This window comes from Hyla sarda, chromosome 2, assembly GCF_029499605.1.
Source record: "Hyla sarda isolate aHylSar1 chromosome 2, aHylSar1.hap1, whole genome shotgun sequence".
Classification (NCBI taxonomy): Eukaryota; Metazoa; Chordata; class Amphibia; order Anura; family Hylidae; genus Hyla; species Hyla sarda.
The window spans coordinates 432,001,773-432,018,842 of NC_079190.1; the positions used below are offsets into that span (position 1 = coordinate 432,001,773).

The 17,070-nt window shown below is 39.9% G+C and overlaps 1 protein-coding gene across 2 annotated transcripts in view; it reads right to left on the reverse strand.

Annotated features, from left to right (window-relative positions):
- FOXN1 (forkhead box N1) overlaps nucleotides 1–17,070 on the reverse strand; it is a 155,317-nt gene that overhangs the window by 29,624 nt on the left and 108,623 nt on the right. For both annotated transcript variants that reach the window (XM_056559106.1, XM_056559107.1), the window contains 3 exons: nucleotides 15,807–15,955; nucleotides 10,099–10,542; nucleotides 7,259–7,384 (listed from right to left, as the gene is read on the reverse strand). In XM_056559106.1, the coding sequence (XP_056415081.1) occupies nucleotides 7,259–7,384; nucleotides 10,099–10,542; nucleotides 15,807–15,955 (719 nt within the window). The remainder of the gene's footprint in view (nucleotides 1–7,258; nucleotides 7,385–10,098; nucleotides 10,543–15,806; nucleotides 15,956–17,070) is intronic.

The window sequence follows — 17,070 nt, forward strand, 5'->3', positions numbered from 1 at the left end:
GCCATTTATAAGAATATAATTTTTTATATTTGGAAGGTACCTGGGGAGCAACATTTAGACATTTAGGCTATGTTCACACTGGGGAATGTCCGCACGGAGAATCTCCTAGCTAGGACCGCTCTGGAATGCTAGGAATGTCTCATAGACATGTCTATTCTTTCTGTGGACACCAGAATTTGAATTTACGTGCCAGATGTTTCCGTCGCGGGAATTATGCTATGTGAATTGCGCAGCAGAATCCCATTGAAATCAATGGGACTCTGTTTCTGTGGAATCTCCATGCAGAATTCCAATTTGGAATTCTGCACGGAAATTCCATTGTGTGAACATTGCCTGTCACTCTTACACTACAGTAAAAAATAAAACAGCTTCTTACATTTATGGTTTTTAATTCTTGTATACATATTCCTTTAGTCAGCAAGTGGTGTATGTGATTTTATGTGTGAGGTCCAGTCCACATTTTTTACAAAATGAATTACCCAATCAAAATCTTAGAAAATGGTATATAAGTATCCAGGTAGCTAAGGCTGGTCATTATATAAATTTATGCAACTGAAGAAGAGACCTAGGGGGTCTTGAAATATGTTTGGCCGTTTTTAACAGTATCATTGATTTATTTTATACTACCTGGATTCCTATATCTGCTACTTGAGAAATTTAATATGCATGTAAAGTTTACTCACAGACATCAAAGTTGCTCCCTCTGCTCCTTAGGCCCGGAGCGGCCGCAATGTCTGTGAGTACACTGTTTAGGCACACATGACTCACAGATCCTTGTGTGTCTGCTCATAGCGGAGAATTGCTGCTACGAGCAGACAACGCAGGACACACTGGCTCACTCTTGGGACAGTCAGTAGCGCGTCAAATACACAGCAGGTGCGCTACTTGTGACCCTACCCTTAGAGCGCACACTCCAGCTCGATGAGGACACTGCTGCTTCATCCGCACACACTAGTAAACATCAGGAGAACTGCAGAACACCAACGCTCACCCCTTCCTTCCAGCCGCATCCCTACAGGTCAGCAACTAATCCTACCAAACATAACACTAATAAGCATTTGAGCTCACTTCTGCTCTCCTTTACCAGCTTGCAGCATTCAGTCAGCCTGACAGCTGACAATGGTAAGTGCAGAGTTTAGAGGATTTCCCCCAAAGGGTCACCAGTCCACACTGTGATTCTCTCTGTATACCGTTTCCATCTCTAAGAAGGAGCATCTATTAGCCAGAGGAGAAGAATTGCTAAAAAGGCCCCCCTTAGTGTAGATAGTGCTGGGCGATATGACCAAAAATGAGTATCACGGTATTTTTCTAAAGTATCACGGTATCACGGTATTTCACGGTATATATTTTTTTTACATTGAGACTTGCATTGAGGTGGCGTAGCGGAACTAAATGGGCTTTTGGAACTAAATGATCTGAACACTGGGGCAGTGGAGTACCCTTTTAAATAGATGTAACAAACAACCCTACAGCCTCCAGCTGTTGCAAAACTACAACTCCCAGCATGTTGGACTATATAGTAGTGTATAGTATAGGTCAGTGTTTCCTAACTAGGGGTGCCTCCAGCTGTTGCAAAACTACTACTCCCAGCATGCCCGGACAGCTGGAGGGCCTACTGTAGGTATGGTATATTATATAGACCCCTGTCCATCCCAGAACCCTGACTCACCTTCCCAGCTGCTGGGGGGACCATCCGGGGAGGGTGGTCCGGGCCATCCATCCTTCCTGTAGTGTCCGGCGGCATTCCGGGTGGAGGGTGAACCGGTCTGGGCTGTCCTTCTTCTCCGGGGGTCCTCTTCTCCACTCCGGGCCGGCTCCGGCCTAGTAACGCTGCATAGACGCCGCTGCGCAGTGACGTCCGTGCGCAGCAACCCACCTGACGTCATGGCGTAACGGCATTATGCAGCGTACTAGGCCGGAGCCTGCCCGGAGTGGAGAAGAGGACCCCCGGAGAAGAAGGACAGCCCAGACCGGTTCACCCTCCACCCGGCATGCCGCCAGACACTACAGGAAGGATGGATGGCCCGGACCACCCCCAATACGGGTAAGTTTAATTTTTTTTATTGACTCGGAGGGTGGGGGAGGGGCCCGACCGGTATAGCGGTATGGGCAAAAATCCATACCGTGGGAGAAAAAAAAAAAACGGTGTCCGGTTCATACCGTTATACTGCCAAGCACTAAGTGTAGACTAATCTCTTTGGGGACCTTCAGAGTTAGTGCATTTCAGAAAATTCTTTAGTGTACCCCCTGCCAACCTGTGTAGGCCGCTCACAGTAGAGAACATCTTATTGAACCATTCATGTAACCTGTACTTTCTGCAACAGCATTTTCACTAATAACACCATTAAACAGTGCGAAAAGCACACCAGAGATTTTTCAGTCAGCATATCTGCTAGTAAAACAACTTGGGACAGTGACCAAGTCTTCACTCATCTACATAAAACCTGTGACATTCCACTTAGGCCCCCTTCACACTATAAAAATTCATCCGCAATGAATGTCCATCATAAAAATATTGAAAATCGGCCGTTAAACGGCCGTTAGAAAATCCCATTATAGTCTATGGGACTTTTCTAATAGCCGTTTTAACCCGTTATTGCCCTTTATTAATAACGGGCGCTATTTTGTAACAGGTGAATGAACGGAAGAAATAGTGCATGCACTATTTCTCCCGTTAATATCGCCCATCACAAAATAACGGCCGTTAATGGGCTATAACACTGCACACACTGATCTTTTACATTGATCATTGTTATCCCATAGGAAAACATTGATCTATGATTCTGCCGCTTGACTACTCATGCCTGAATCTCAGGCACTGAGCAGTCATTTGACGATTGAACACACAGGAGGAAGGTAGGGGCGCTCCTTGTGTGTTCCGGCTGTTCGGGATGCCGTGATTTTGCCGCGGCGGTCCCGAACAGCCGACTGAGCTAGCCGGGAGTAGTTTACTGTACTTTCACTTTAGACGCGGTGATCAACTTTTAATGCAGCGTGAAAGGGTTAATAGCGCGCAGCACCATGCGCTATTAGCCACGGGTCCCGGCCGTTGTTAGAGTCTGGGCCCGACCCGCCATGACGCGGGGCCAGGGCGTACAGGTATGCCCTGGGTCCTTAAGTGGTTAAAAGAAGAAAAACTACCACAAGAGGACATCGCTTTAAATTGGATGGGCAAAGGTTTCTGTGGTAATATCAGGAAGAATTACTTTACTGAGAGAGTAGTGGATGCATGGAATAACCTTCCTGCAGAAGTGGTCGCTGCAAATACAGTGAAGGAGTTTAAACATGCATGGGATAAGCCTAAGGCCATCCTTCATGTATGATAGAGATAGATATAAGGCTATCCTTCATATAAGATAGAGATAGATATAAGGCTATCCTTCATATAAGATAGAGATAATTATAAGGATGTCCTTCATATAAGATAGAGATAGGCATAAGGCTATCCTTCATATAAGATAGAGATAGGTATAAGGCTATCCTTCATATAAGATAGAGATAGGTATAAGGCTGTCCTTCATATAAGATAGAGATAGGTATAAGGCTATCCTTCATATAAGATAGAGATAGGCATACGGCTATCCTTTATATAAGATAGATATAGGTATAAGGCTATCCTTTATATAAGATAGATATAGGTATAAGTCTATCCTTCATATAAGATAGAGATAGGTATAAGGCTATCCTTCATATAAGATAGAGATAGGTATAAGGCTATCCTTCATATAAGATAGAGATAGGTATAAGGCTGTCCTTCATTTAAGATAGAGATAGGTATAAGGCTATCTTTCATATAAGATAGAGATAGGCATAAGGCTATCCTTCATATAAGATAGAAATAGATATAAGGCTATCCTTTATATAAGGTAGGGACAAGGACGATTTCTAAGTATTCAGAATATTTAGCAGACTAGATGGTTTAAATGCTTCTTATCTGCCAACACATTCTATGGTTCTATGTTTCTATGATATGTTTCTATGTTTCTTTTGCTCTAAAGTATAATGTAACCTATTTAATAATTCAACCATACATAGAACAATTGGATACTGATATCTGTGGTCCATCTGTAGCCAGGAAATTGTTGGCTATTTTATGGCTGAACTGAATGGAAGTTTCTTCCAGAATTGTTTTGCAATCTGACTTGGTGATAAGTGGTAAAAACGGTTGACAGAAAAATACAATTACCTTGATACAAAAGATATTTTGTATCTTTATTTATACTAAATGTTACAGTAGTTTCTACTACATGAACACAAGATATACACCTTATAACGTGGTAACCTAGCACAATATGTAAGAAATGTCCCCTAGGGTTGGAAGATGGGGATGTACGAGTGACAGCTTGTCAGGCTGCCAGTCTGCAGGTGGATTGATATTGGTAATATAAGAGATGAGCATGTTGTAGCTCATCCATGTTATGCTACAGCCCAAGGCACTTTCTTGTTTGCAAGAGTTTCTACAATGAGTTATGCCAACATACTCTAGTAAACCTGGCACCTGACTGTAGGAAGGGAGGAGGCTCTTATTCTGTTTTCAGAATGATGAAATATGATTTTAGCAATACTGACTTCAGGACACCTACGATACAGAACATGGAGCCTGGAACAAGATGAATGGCAGTAGGCTGGGAGAAAACCCAGATGTATAAGCAGTTATTAGAATGTACCCAGCTAAGAGAAAGAATACATTATAATAGGGCCCCACCCTACAAGGATGCCCTGACATTTGAAAATTCCACTGTGAAAATGTCTTTATACTCATGCAGAAAGTACATAGTTGGTTTACATGGATAGAAAATATATAAAATTGTGAATAAAGTATTTTTTTCTTACAGATTGCTAGTGGTTTTCTACAATACGAGCCCTGATTTACTATTGTAAATCTGAGCTGCACAAATTGCTGCACAAATTGTGCCTGCGCCAGATTTTCTAAACCTACTAACCTGTGAAACCCAAAAAGAGGTATTGTTGGCCAGAAAAGGGACTTGTTTTGCCGGAAAAGGGGTCGTGTTCTTAAGTTCCCAACTATTTACTATTGAATTCACAGAAAATCTTGTGAATAAATGGCTAGAAATTCCCACCAAGAAAAAGTTGATAAAAACTTTTCTGACCTGTGAATCCCTATAGTAAATAGAGAGGGATCCTGCACGTCTGAAACTAAATTCCACACTAATAAAAATCCAACACTCTAAGTAAATTCGGGTCTATATGTATGTAATAGAGCACTGCAATTCTGGTAATTTGATAAAAAACTGCGGATTTACAGAGCTAAAATCAGCAGTGGATTATAGAAAAAACAGTGGATGAGATTTTACTAATTTCGCCTACATGCTGCAGATACATGTGGATTTATCCTACCATTTAAAGGGGTTATCCGGGCAAAGACATCTTATCTCCTATCCAAAGGATAGGGGATAAGATGTCTGATCGTGGGGGGCCCGGCGCTGGGAACCCTACGACCTCCGTGCAGCACCCGCATCTGCATCTCCAATCTCGGAAAGCTCTTTCTTTCTGAGACTAGAGACATGACGTCACGCCAACCCCCTTCATTCATGTCTATGGGATGTCACGAGGGGGCAAGGCGTGACGTCATGTCTCTAGTCTCAGAAAGAAAGAGCTTTCTAGGGAATAAGAAGGTTTATTTTTCGCTCCTTTTTTTTTTCAAGCTTTATCCTTTACATTTGGTCACCTGATGGATAATGAATTGGCCAATTTTTCAATTGACTTTTTTATTGTGTGTTTTTTTTTGCACTTTTTGAAAGGAGTTGTGAAAACTGTTTCCATTTCTTTCTTTTAAAACACACATAAAATAAAAATATGTGTCTTAAAAACTACAACACTTAGACAACCCCTCTTCTTCCTACCTTTTGGGGCCAAAAACTAAAAATGCTGAAAAGCTGTAAAAAATTGTGCAAATTCATGATAAATGTCTCTAAAAAGTCAAAGCCAGAAAAAAGAGCTTTTCCCTCTTCCACTTATTTTTTACACTTCCAAATCATTCTCTTACACTGTTTGATAGTGCACAATACATTTATATATTGTAATAGTCTGTATTTCAGTTTTCTTATTGTATTGTCACACTGACAGATATTAACATCAAATGAAATGTTTTTTTTTGAACCTGTGTTTGGAAGAATGTAGATAAAAATTTTGAGAAACAAAATGTATAAATAAGGAGATACCGGCTTTGTCATCCTTTCTGGTGACTTGAATGGTCCTTGTATAACAAAAATGGCCCTTTATCTAAAATGCCTGCATGGCTGAGACTACTTCTGGCCAAAAAAGCCATTTGTCCCAGCGTCTGCAGTTGTTCTACTGAGACAGCCCCTTTATGTATTGATTTTGTGATGTCTGCCATTAACCCTTCAAATTAATTTGGGGGTAAGATTTATTTTCGTCCCCCCGATACATATGACATTCTTTCTTTCATATTTTGCTAAACTTTTAACAGGTTTGCATGTTAAACTTTAAATCACACCTGGTCTAACTTCTCAAACCTACTGCAATCACAATTACAGCCATGTGAAGTGCATGGTAGCACGGTTAACTCCCCGGCCGGCCACTCGGTCCGACCTTATCACTCCATAAGAGGAACTCTGGTGGAAAACTGGTGTCAGAAAGTTAAACAGATTTGTAAATGACTTCTATTAAAAAAATCTTAATCCTTCCAGTACTAATCAGTTGCTATATGCTCCAGAGGAAGTTGAGTTGTTCTTTTCTGTCTGACCACACTGCTCTCTGGTGACACCTCTGCCCATGACAGGAACTGTCCAAAGCAGAAGAGGTTTGCTATGGGGATTTGCTTCTACTCTGGACAGTCCCTGACACAGAAAGAGGTGTCAGCAGAGAGCACTGTGGTCAGACTGGAAAGAACAACTTAACTTCCTCTGTAGTATACAGCAACTGATAAGTACCGGAAGGGTTAAGATTTTTTAATAGATGTAATTTACAGATCTGTTTAACTTTCTGGAGCCAGTTGATATTACATTTTATTTTTCCACTGAAGTACCCCTGTAAGCTTATGCTATGAAAGGGGGAGTGAAGAGCACACTTCCACACGCTTCACCCGGCAGTAACTCTCAGGAGTGAGACTATATGCGATCTAAACTTTTGACATGTCTACATTACATTCAAATGACAGCGATGTTTTAAATGTACTTATGCAAAAAGGTGCCAAGTGCAAGTCCCTATTTTTATGGTTTAGTAACATGAACAAAGTAAACATAAAAAGTCAGGTGAGTTTACATGTGAGATTTACCTGAGGAAATGTCTGTGGGGCACAATAAATCTGCTGAGTTGGGGATTGGGACCAATACATCCTTTGCTCTTTTTCTTGCTGTCTCAACAGTAAAGTTTGGGGCTTCAGCTTTACTTCTGACCCCAGCTACAAAAAGAATGACAAATGTATAACTTTAGTCTCATAAATAGATTGTTAATGTCATTGTAGCCTTGAGTATTTTTTATTGTGAAATGATTACAAAGACAACAATATGAATTGTTGCACAAACAATACATCTACATGTATTTTATTAAAACTGAATAGTATCATTTTAATATAAACATGCTATGTACGGTATACAATGCAAACAAAGCTTTCCAAAAAAGTATAATGGGCATGCAAAACTACTTATCCTTACATGGTCTGTGCATTTAGCATTGCAATGGGCAATCACCATGTACTGCATCCCATGGAGGTACCATAAGCAATGCATCTAGGATAATGAAGAATGCAATGCAACCACAATTTGGAAGGTACAATGTAAGTCCACAGAACACTGTGAACACTGTGGTACAGAAATCAACCACATCAATCCATAATAGGGCTGTGTTCATAAGACCTTAAGAAGATAGAAAAAGAAATGTACTCTTGGTTCATATGAATATAGTTAAAGGGGTACTCCACTGCTCAGTGTTTGGAACAAACTGTTCCGAATGCTTAGAGTCTGCACCCACCGGGAGCTTGTGACGTCATAGCCCCCCCCCCATGGTGTCACACCTCGCCCCCTCAATGCAAGTCTATGGGAGGGGGCGTGACGGCTGTCACGCCCCTCCCATAGACTTGCATTGAGGGGGCGGGGTTATGATGTCATGAGCTCCCGGAGCCGGCTCCAGCATTCGGAACAGTTTGTGTCCAAACGCTGAGCAGCGGAGTACCCCTTTAAGATATTCCTGACATCTGGTACCCCAACTGATCTTGAGGTTGAAGAGGCCACAGTGCCGGTGTAGCATTCCTTCCCCTTCATCTGGATAGCGATGCCTTGGCTTCCAGCTGTGCGGGGATCTGCAGCACTGAAATTGAATTGGGCTATGCTGCAAGTTTCCTGCATAGTTGGGTGAGTCAGTAGTGCCACTGTGCAGGGATGCATGCTACACCAAGCTGTGGCACCCCTCCATTCTCAAGATCGTTGGGAGTCCCAGATGTCAGACCCTCACCTATCATTAAATGTTGGCCTATCCTAATTATGTGTCATCACTTTACAATATGGGAATACCCTTTTTTGTGACCTGTTGGAATTACCTGAGACCCAGAAGTAAGGAAAATTACCTATGATATTATATGGATAAAACATGGGCCCAATCACTACCATTATTTTTCATAAGCAATTCCAGGTGGTGCCCTAAAATGCATTCAAATGCATCTCTTGCGCTTGCAGTATGGCTCAATGTTTTCCAATAGGATGTGATATAATGTGACTTAATTTGTGTGAATACATTTTGGCAAACCTCCAACAACGTATTCCGCGTCAATAGGTAATAATTTCATATACATATTGACAGTATGTTATGTTGCATGTGGCTTATTTTTAATGTTGTAGGAAAAACTAGAGCATTTCTTTGTACGAGGAGTACTAAACAGACAAAGCATACGGACCAACAGCACATGCAAAAGTACAATCATAATGGCATGCAGACAGGAAAGACAATGGAAAAGAACATGCCAGAAAGTGAGACAATGCAATCCCCAGTAGTGCAAAAGCCCTTTATACTTGCCCCAAAGGACGCTGAGACAATGACCAGAATCATCATTTATCTACCAGCAAATTCCCAAACCAGTGGTTATAAGGCACTTAACAGTGTGTCTGAAGACATATTTAGCAAGAACCACCTTAAAAAATAACAGAGACATAGAAAAGAAATATCATATTATATAAGCCCTATCTATAAAAAAGAGTAATGTATGTTCAACAAATACTAGAATATCTATTTGTCGTCTGATGTCATGAAGGCCCAATGAAGTCCACTATGAGATAGACACATGTTTATTTGGATCTCTTCTATGGTAGTTTGACCTGCGCATGTTGTCATCAGGCTAATAACAGGTAACCACCAGGCCCTGGAACAAGACATGGAATGATGGTAGATTCCCCTATGACCTCCAGCAGCTACACATCATTTACATTTTTTTCTAAAATGTTAGTGTAGGGACTTGCAAGAGACTGTGAACCCTTGACGTGGACTGTGAGTTTGCATATTTTGGCCAAAATATCAACTAATGCCTCATGTTTATCATGTATATAGTGTATATATATATATATATATATATATATTTATTATTATTTTTTTTTTTTCTCACAGTGCTTTGTGGAGTACACATATAAGCTGATGGGCAGTCTGCCTGATAGTATGGGCGTCACTAATAGGTTGTAAGGCAGCATGGTGCACTATATGCTATCATGTAACTGGAACCCTGTATATGCCTTATCTGTGTGCATCTATAATACTAAGCAGTTACCCCCCCCCCCCATGAATAGGAGACATGTGAGTGGTTGTTCATCAGTATTTTTCACCTGTGCGACCTCCCCTTATATAGCATTGTGGCTGCATCATGGTGGGAATAGGTGTCTAACCTGCCCTTGTACCTCCAAGTTTGGCTTCTTTTCTGTAGTTTTTTTTTGAGTAATTTTTGTCCCATTTTCTGTGAATATATTTTTAGCGTAAGCCTAATGTAGAGTGGTAGGAAAAACAAGTTCAGGGCAGCAGTCTCCCCATGGGGCAATTGATAAAAGAAAAGAAGAAACCCAAATTAGACTACGTTCACACGCAGCATTTTTGGCTATTTCTGGAGCTGTAAAAGTCAGTTTCAAATAGAAAGCTTACCATCATCTGTGAACCTTCATCATGGCTGGTGCTGTACTGTATAGAATTACACCATGCCGTTTCCACAGCTATACCGGGAATATGCGTGGCAAATGACTCATTGTCTTCAGGACCGCAGACATTTTCAAAACTGTCTATTGCATCCATGCTTTTGAAAGTTTTCTCCCCAAGAGACATAGAATGGAGAGTCTCTGGAAATACATCACTGAATTGCCTCTTGTAAGGATGAAACAGTTTTTTCTCTTTCATGAATTTACCAAAACTGGCTTCTGTGGGGTCATCACAGCTGTACCTTCTGTAGCCATCTCTTGGAGAGGTGTTTCCTGAGAAACTCATTGGAATGTGGTCTTGGGGTGACAAGGAAAGGTCAGGGCTCATGGATGAATCTGAGCTTTTTCTTTCAGTCTGGCTGTCAGAATCAAGTGTGTTTCCACCATAACTGTCCTAAAACAACCAAAAAACAAGACATGTTTAGCAAAGAAATTCTGCATTTTAACTCATTGGTTGCCTTGAAAATGTATAAAGACATCAACTTGGTATACTGGATAAGAGCAATGGGGGGACATTTATCAATACCCGTGCAGAGGAAAAGTTAACCAGTTGACCATATCAACCAATCAGATTGCCTCTTTCATTAACCCTGAAAGGAAGGAGGGTTATTTCAGTTTTTGCATTTTCGTTTTTTCCTCATCACCTTCTAAAAATAATAACACTTTCAATTTTGCACCTAAAAAGCCATATGATTTGTGCCACCAATTCTACTTTGTAATGATGTCAGTCATTTTACCCCAAAATCTACGGCGGAACGGAGAAGAAAAATAGTTGTGCAACAAAATGGAAGAAAAAACGCCATTTTGTAAATTTTGGGGGCTTCCGTTTCTACGCAGTAAATTTTTTGGTAAAAATGACACCTTATCTTTATTCTGTAGGTCCATACGGTTAAAATTATCCCCTGCTTATATAGGTTTGATTTTGTCGTACTTCTGGAAAAAATCCTAACTACATGCAGGAAAATGTATACGTTTAAAATTGTCATCTTCTGACCCCTATAACTTTTTTTATTTTTCCACGTACGGGCCGGTATGAGGACTCATTTTTGTGCCGTGATGTGAAGTATCGGTACCATTTTTGTTTTCATCAGACTTTTCTATTGCTTTTTATTCCTTTTTTATGGTATAAAAAGTGATCAAAAATACGCTATTTTGGAGCCTGGAATTTTTTTGCGCGTACGCTATTGACCGTGCGGTTTAATTAACGATATAGTTTTATAGTTCACATATGTTTTTATTTTTATTTACACTGTTTTATTTTTTTTGGGGGGGAAAAGGGGGTGATTCAAACTTTTATTAGGAAAGGGGTTAAATCATCTTTATGAACTTTTTTTTTTCCACTTTTTTTTTGCAATGTTATGGCCCCCATAGGAGACTATAACATGCAGTACATTGATTCAATACACTGATCACTACCTCTTGTTCATGTACTGCAGAAATGTCATGTTATGTCCGACAGCCATGTATTCGGCTTGCCTCTGCCACATACCCTTTTTTACAAGAATGCTGTTTCCATTAAAATATATACAAGTAGCGGAAATTAAAAAAAAGTCTACTTTGTTATCTACAAGATGTAATATGTACCAAATAATCTATAACCGTTTACAGAACAGAAACAATTAAAGGGTACCTCTCATCAAATAAACTTTTGATATATTTTAGATTAATGAATGTTGAATAACTTTCCAATAGCATGTTAATGAAAAATATGCTTCTTTCTATTGTATTTTTCCCGATCAGTCCTGTCAGCAAGCATTTCTGACTCATGCTGGAGTCCTAAACACTCAGAGCTGCCAGCCTGCTTTGTTCACAGCCAAACAGGCTGTGAACAAAGCAGGCTGGCAGCTCTGAGTGTTCTCCCTTGTGAACAAAGCAGACTGGCAGCTCGTAGTGTTTAGGACTCCAGCATGAGTCTGAAATGCTTGCTGCCAGGACTGGTAGGGAGACCCCTAGTGGTCATTTCTTCAAAGTGGAAAATTAAATAGAAAGAAGCATATTTTTTAATAACATGCAATTGTAAAGTTATTCTGCATACATTAATCTATAATATATCAAAAGTTTTTTTGATGAGAGGTACCCTTTAATGACTGGTTTATGAGATTTATTGACACTTGCTGTTTAGATACCTCGTTGGTATTTATACTTGATAGTGTGTGTATATTACTGTCTTTAAACTTATTACACTTTTATTTGAAAATTGTTAAATAAGTGCTTCTGGTTTATACCCCAGAGCTGTGCTACATTCCTTAAATTGTAATCCGAGATGTCTTATCTTCTATCAAGATCAAGATACTAAATGACAGTTATGTTATTATATCTCAGGGGTCAATAAAAGATCATACTGGAAATATATGGTTGATAGATCCTATCCCACCTGCAAAACAAAAACCAAGACATTTTTCTAGATGTGTAGGTCATCTTTCAGCCAGCAGGTGCCTAAGGCACTGTATGTACTTTAACCTTGAAATATGCATTCCAATTTATGAACACGGTCCTATGTGTAATATCCCTGCCTAATTTAGGTATTCAGGTTAGGCTGGTGGTACCATATACAATTATACATACAGTTTACCTAAAGGGGTTTACCCACAAATAATACTTTTCACCTATGTGAGGGACAGGGAATGGTTGTCTGACATTCTGGACCCTTATTGACTATAGTTATAGGGGTCCTGCCACCACAGCCCCCTCCCCTGACTACATAAAGTGAGGATCAGACATGCATGCTGACACTCAGTTGAATGCCAGGGGCCGGATGTAGGACCTTTTGGACTAAAGTATTGGGCCCCACTTCACTGAATTCAGGTGTTTCATCTGATATATAGAATACCAATGCAGCCTGCCATTATAAACATTTGTGAAATAATGTGAAAATGTGTTCTGTGGAGGGAGGTTTCCAGCTAAGTTAAAGGGGTTATGCAGGAAAAACCTTTTTTTTTTTATATATCAACTGGCTCCAGAAAGTTAAACAGATTTGTAAATTACTTCTATTAAAAAAATCTTCATCCTTTCAGTACTTATGAGCTGTTAGAGTTGAGTTGTTCTTTTCTGTCTAAGTCCTCTCTGATGACACCTGTCTCGGGAACCGCCCAGTTTAGAAGCAAATCCCCATAGCAAACCTCTTCTACTCTGTGCAGTTCCCGAGACAAGCAGAGATGTCAGCAGAGAGCACTGTTGCAAGAGAGAAAACAACAACTCAACTTCAGCAGCTGATAATTATTGAAAGGATTAAGATTTTTTAATAGAAGTCATTTACAAATCTGCTTAACTTTCTGGAGCCAGTTGATATAAAAAAAAAATAAGTTTTTTCCTGGAATACCCCTTTAACCAAGCCAATGAATCAACATCCAGTTCCAGTTGCTGGTGATGTGCTGCAGATTTCTTTATTTTTTTCTGTAGAGTTTGCCTAGGATGTGCTTTACCAGGCAGTGTCAGCCAATTACTGTTTGTATTTTTGGTGAAGAGTAAATCAAGGTAAATATTAGTGTTGGGCAAGAATATTCGCATTTCAAAATTTTTTGCGAATATTGCAAATTCATGAATTCGCAAATATTGCGGATATATTTGCTATATATTCGAAATTGCGAATATTCATTTTTTTCGCATAGGCGCATATTCGGATATGTGAATATTTGTATATGCGCATATTCGCATATGTGCATATTTGCATATTCCTTCTTTTCACTTGTGGGCCAATTAGAATGATGCAAATACACTTGTCAGAGGTTATCAACAACATCCCTAGCAACCAATAGTAAAGTTGCCCACCCCCTCACTGCTTTCTTCCTCGAATACGCGAATATGCAAATATAACGAATACGCAAAATTCACGAATATAGGATGAATACTCATATATATATTCGTGAAATATTGCGAATTCGAATATGGGCAATGCCGCTCATCACTAGTAAATATCCAGGGTGTCAGAGCAGACAGATGGTGCTTTTGAAAAGTACTGGAGCTCCACATGTGATTTCTCGGTATGCTTGAATGCTATTTATATCTTTACATTTTCTCCTTGCTGCTGAAGTTTCACTAATAACACCATAGGGATTTCCCTAAAGGTAAAACCTCAACTGCCAAAAGCACTTTAGAACTGTAACAAAATAAAAAATCCGATTGCATGTAAAGATTGGGGCTTTCCAACCAATCTCCCAAACCTAGTTCTCTCATATTTACTATATGAGTGTGTGCATTTTAAAATTTTTATGACCCCACTGACTGTGGGCCCCCCTCATGCTGCCTGAACTCTTTGAGGCATGGATCAGACTTCTTATCCAAACAAATACCTCAGATGCTCCAATATATTGAGATTGGGTGTATTTGGGGACAAATTAGAACCTTAACTTTTTTGACATGTTACAAAGCCAGTATAGGTCCGGTCAGAAAATCGGATACGGGTCAAAAATAAGCCGACTGGAGTCAAACGGTGACTCCGGTCGGCTCATTAAAGTCAATGGATTGCAGCGCTGGTCCGGCTGGGGTACGGGAGCGCACGGTTTTCCCCTCCCCCAGCCGGATCCGGCAGCCGTAGACTGAAAACGTGGTGTGCATGCACCCTAATGCTCCTGATCATAATTCCACCTTACCACTGATCTTGTTCCTTGATACTGCTTCTATCTTACCCCTGGGATTTTACATCTGGAACCTGTTGTTCTACTTCAGACTCTAAGTCATCTCGGCCCCATTCCTTACTATGCTCATATCTTATTCTCTGACCTGTAGCATTCTCTGACCTGAGAGAACCCCTGACTCTTCTCCTGACAATGCTACTACTTTCTTAGCACTACTGCTACCAATCCTCTTTGCAGCAAAGTCCATATCTTCTTTTGAGGTTTAAAGGGCTCATACATACATGGATACATTTTTTTTTATATATGACTGTGGGTGGTATAAAGAAAACCTCCAAGGGATATTAACCTACTCCAAACCCCATGCAGATGTTGTTATGACAGCCTTTTTTCCCTGCTAGTCATCACTTTTACCTCCTCCCCACAAATAATGACTGCTCATCCAACCACTGACTGAGACAGGACACTGACTGGCTGAATGGGGCAGTCCCTGCGTAGATGTATCACTAATTCCACTTGTCACCAAAGAATCCTTGATGAGTGGAGATCGTGAACAGAACGGCAGCTGCTGGTATCGGGGTAGGTTAATACTGTCTCACTTCTTTTTTGTTTTTACCCCTGGACAACCCCCTTTAATGTTGATGGCAGGCATATCTCTTATGATTCAGCACCCTAGTCTTACCAGCTCCAAACAGACAGATTGCGTATTAAACAATCCAGATGCCTGGTATTTGGCTATAAAATAGAGCTGAAGCGTACAGTGTAGGAGCAACAACCATATCATTATATAGGAGGCAGATTTCAGACTACCGATATTTAAAGGGGTTATCCAGGAAGAGAAAAACAGAGCTAGTTTCTTTCAAAATCCACTCCTTGTCTGTCTCCAGGTTGGGTGTGGTTCTGCAGATCAGTTCCATTGAAGTGAATGGAGCCAAGTTGTAATACCACACACAACCTGGAGACAGACGGGGAGGGGTTTTTGAAAAAAAAATTAGCTCTGTTTTTCTGTTCCTGGATAACTTCTTTAAGCTATTAAAATAAATAATTATATTTCTTTAAGACCACCACTGGTTTAATGTCTACTTACCATTGGTAAACACGATGTCAATGAACCTGTTTGATCTTGTATGGCCTCATCTGTTGGATTTATAGGAGAGCACTCATTATCTAGAGATCCTGATGTAAAGGTCATGCTTGGTTGATCTTGCATTATTAAATTCTGATTGGATAAAAAACCTGTAAAGAGAGCAAGAGGTTATTTACAAAGCGATATAGCATTATCATTCAGTAGCTGTCCTAACAGTATAGACAACAAACCTTCTTTAATGTGCACCAAAATATGCCTAATGTACAGTAAAATCCTCACTGTATAAATACATAAATCTTAATCTAATAAATAATAATTAATTATAAATTGATAATTTTTCTTGCAGTAATGTATCTTTCAGAAATGGGATTTGCATCTTATTTGGGATTGTTCAAACCATGTAAATACTATTTTTTATTTCATGACCCTTTATTGATGTTTCTTTAATATGGCATGAATCTGGACACGTTTTGTGCTATGAAACTCATTAAAATGATAAAAACATATCTAAAAATCATTTATAAAAAGTACAATCTTCCCCCAAACTCTTGATCTACATCTAACACGGTTAATAAAAGTTCAAGTTCAAGTTCAAGACTGAAAAAAACTCATACCTGATTTTACCATAGGGCCCCAGGGTGGGTGGAATGTAAACTTTTGAATCCAAAGGTGTCATTGAGAGTTCATCCGTAAATTTCTATTCTATCCTGATAGGGACTGAAAGACTAAGCCTGTCTCCATGGATGCTACTGACAGCTTTTTGTGGCCAGGCATACAATCCAGCACACCCCTCTTGTGTTAAAAATTGTTTTCTTTCAGTGTAACCTTTAAAAAATCGGCACTAATACAAATACAAACGTAGCATACAAAAATGACTGACGTGGAAACTTAAAAAAATAGATGTCCCCTTGTAGTTAACATATTAAAGATGTGCTGGTCTATATGTTTGTTCACATTATTCTTGGATTGTGATCCCAGGAACCTGCGTCTTACATTATGTGATAATGTAGAATGTTACATGCCAGCAAAAATTACTAGAGGATGACAAAGAGTGCAAGGTGCCCAGTTTTAAGGGAGCATAAACTAAACAACAGCAAAGAAAATCATTATAAACATAATATATTTCCTGGAGGGGCAGGCTGTGCTTAACTAGCCTGCCCCCTGACCGGTGAGCCAGGAGTGAAGGTTCCCCTTAAGTTAAGCCACTCTCTCATGTATTTCTCCTACCACCCCCCCTTTTTCTGTAGTTTTTTCCCTGGGAGGG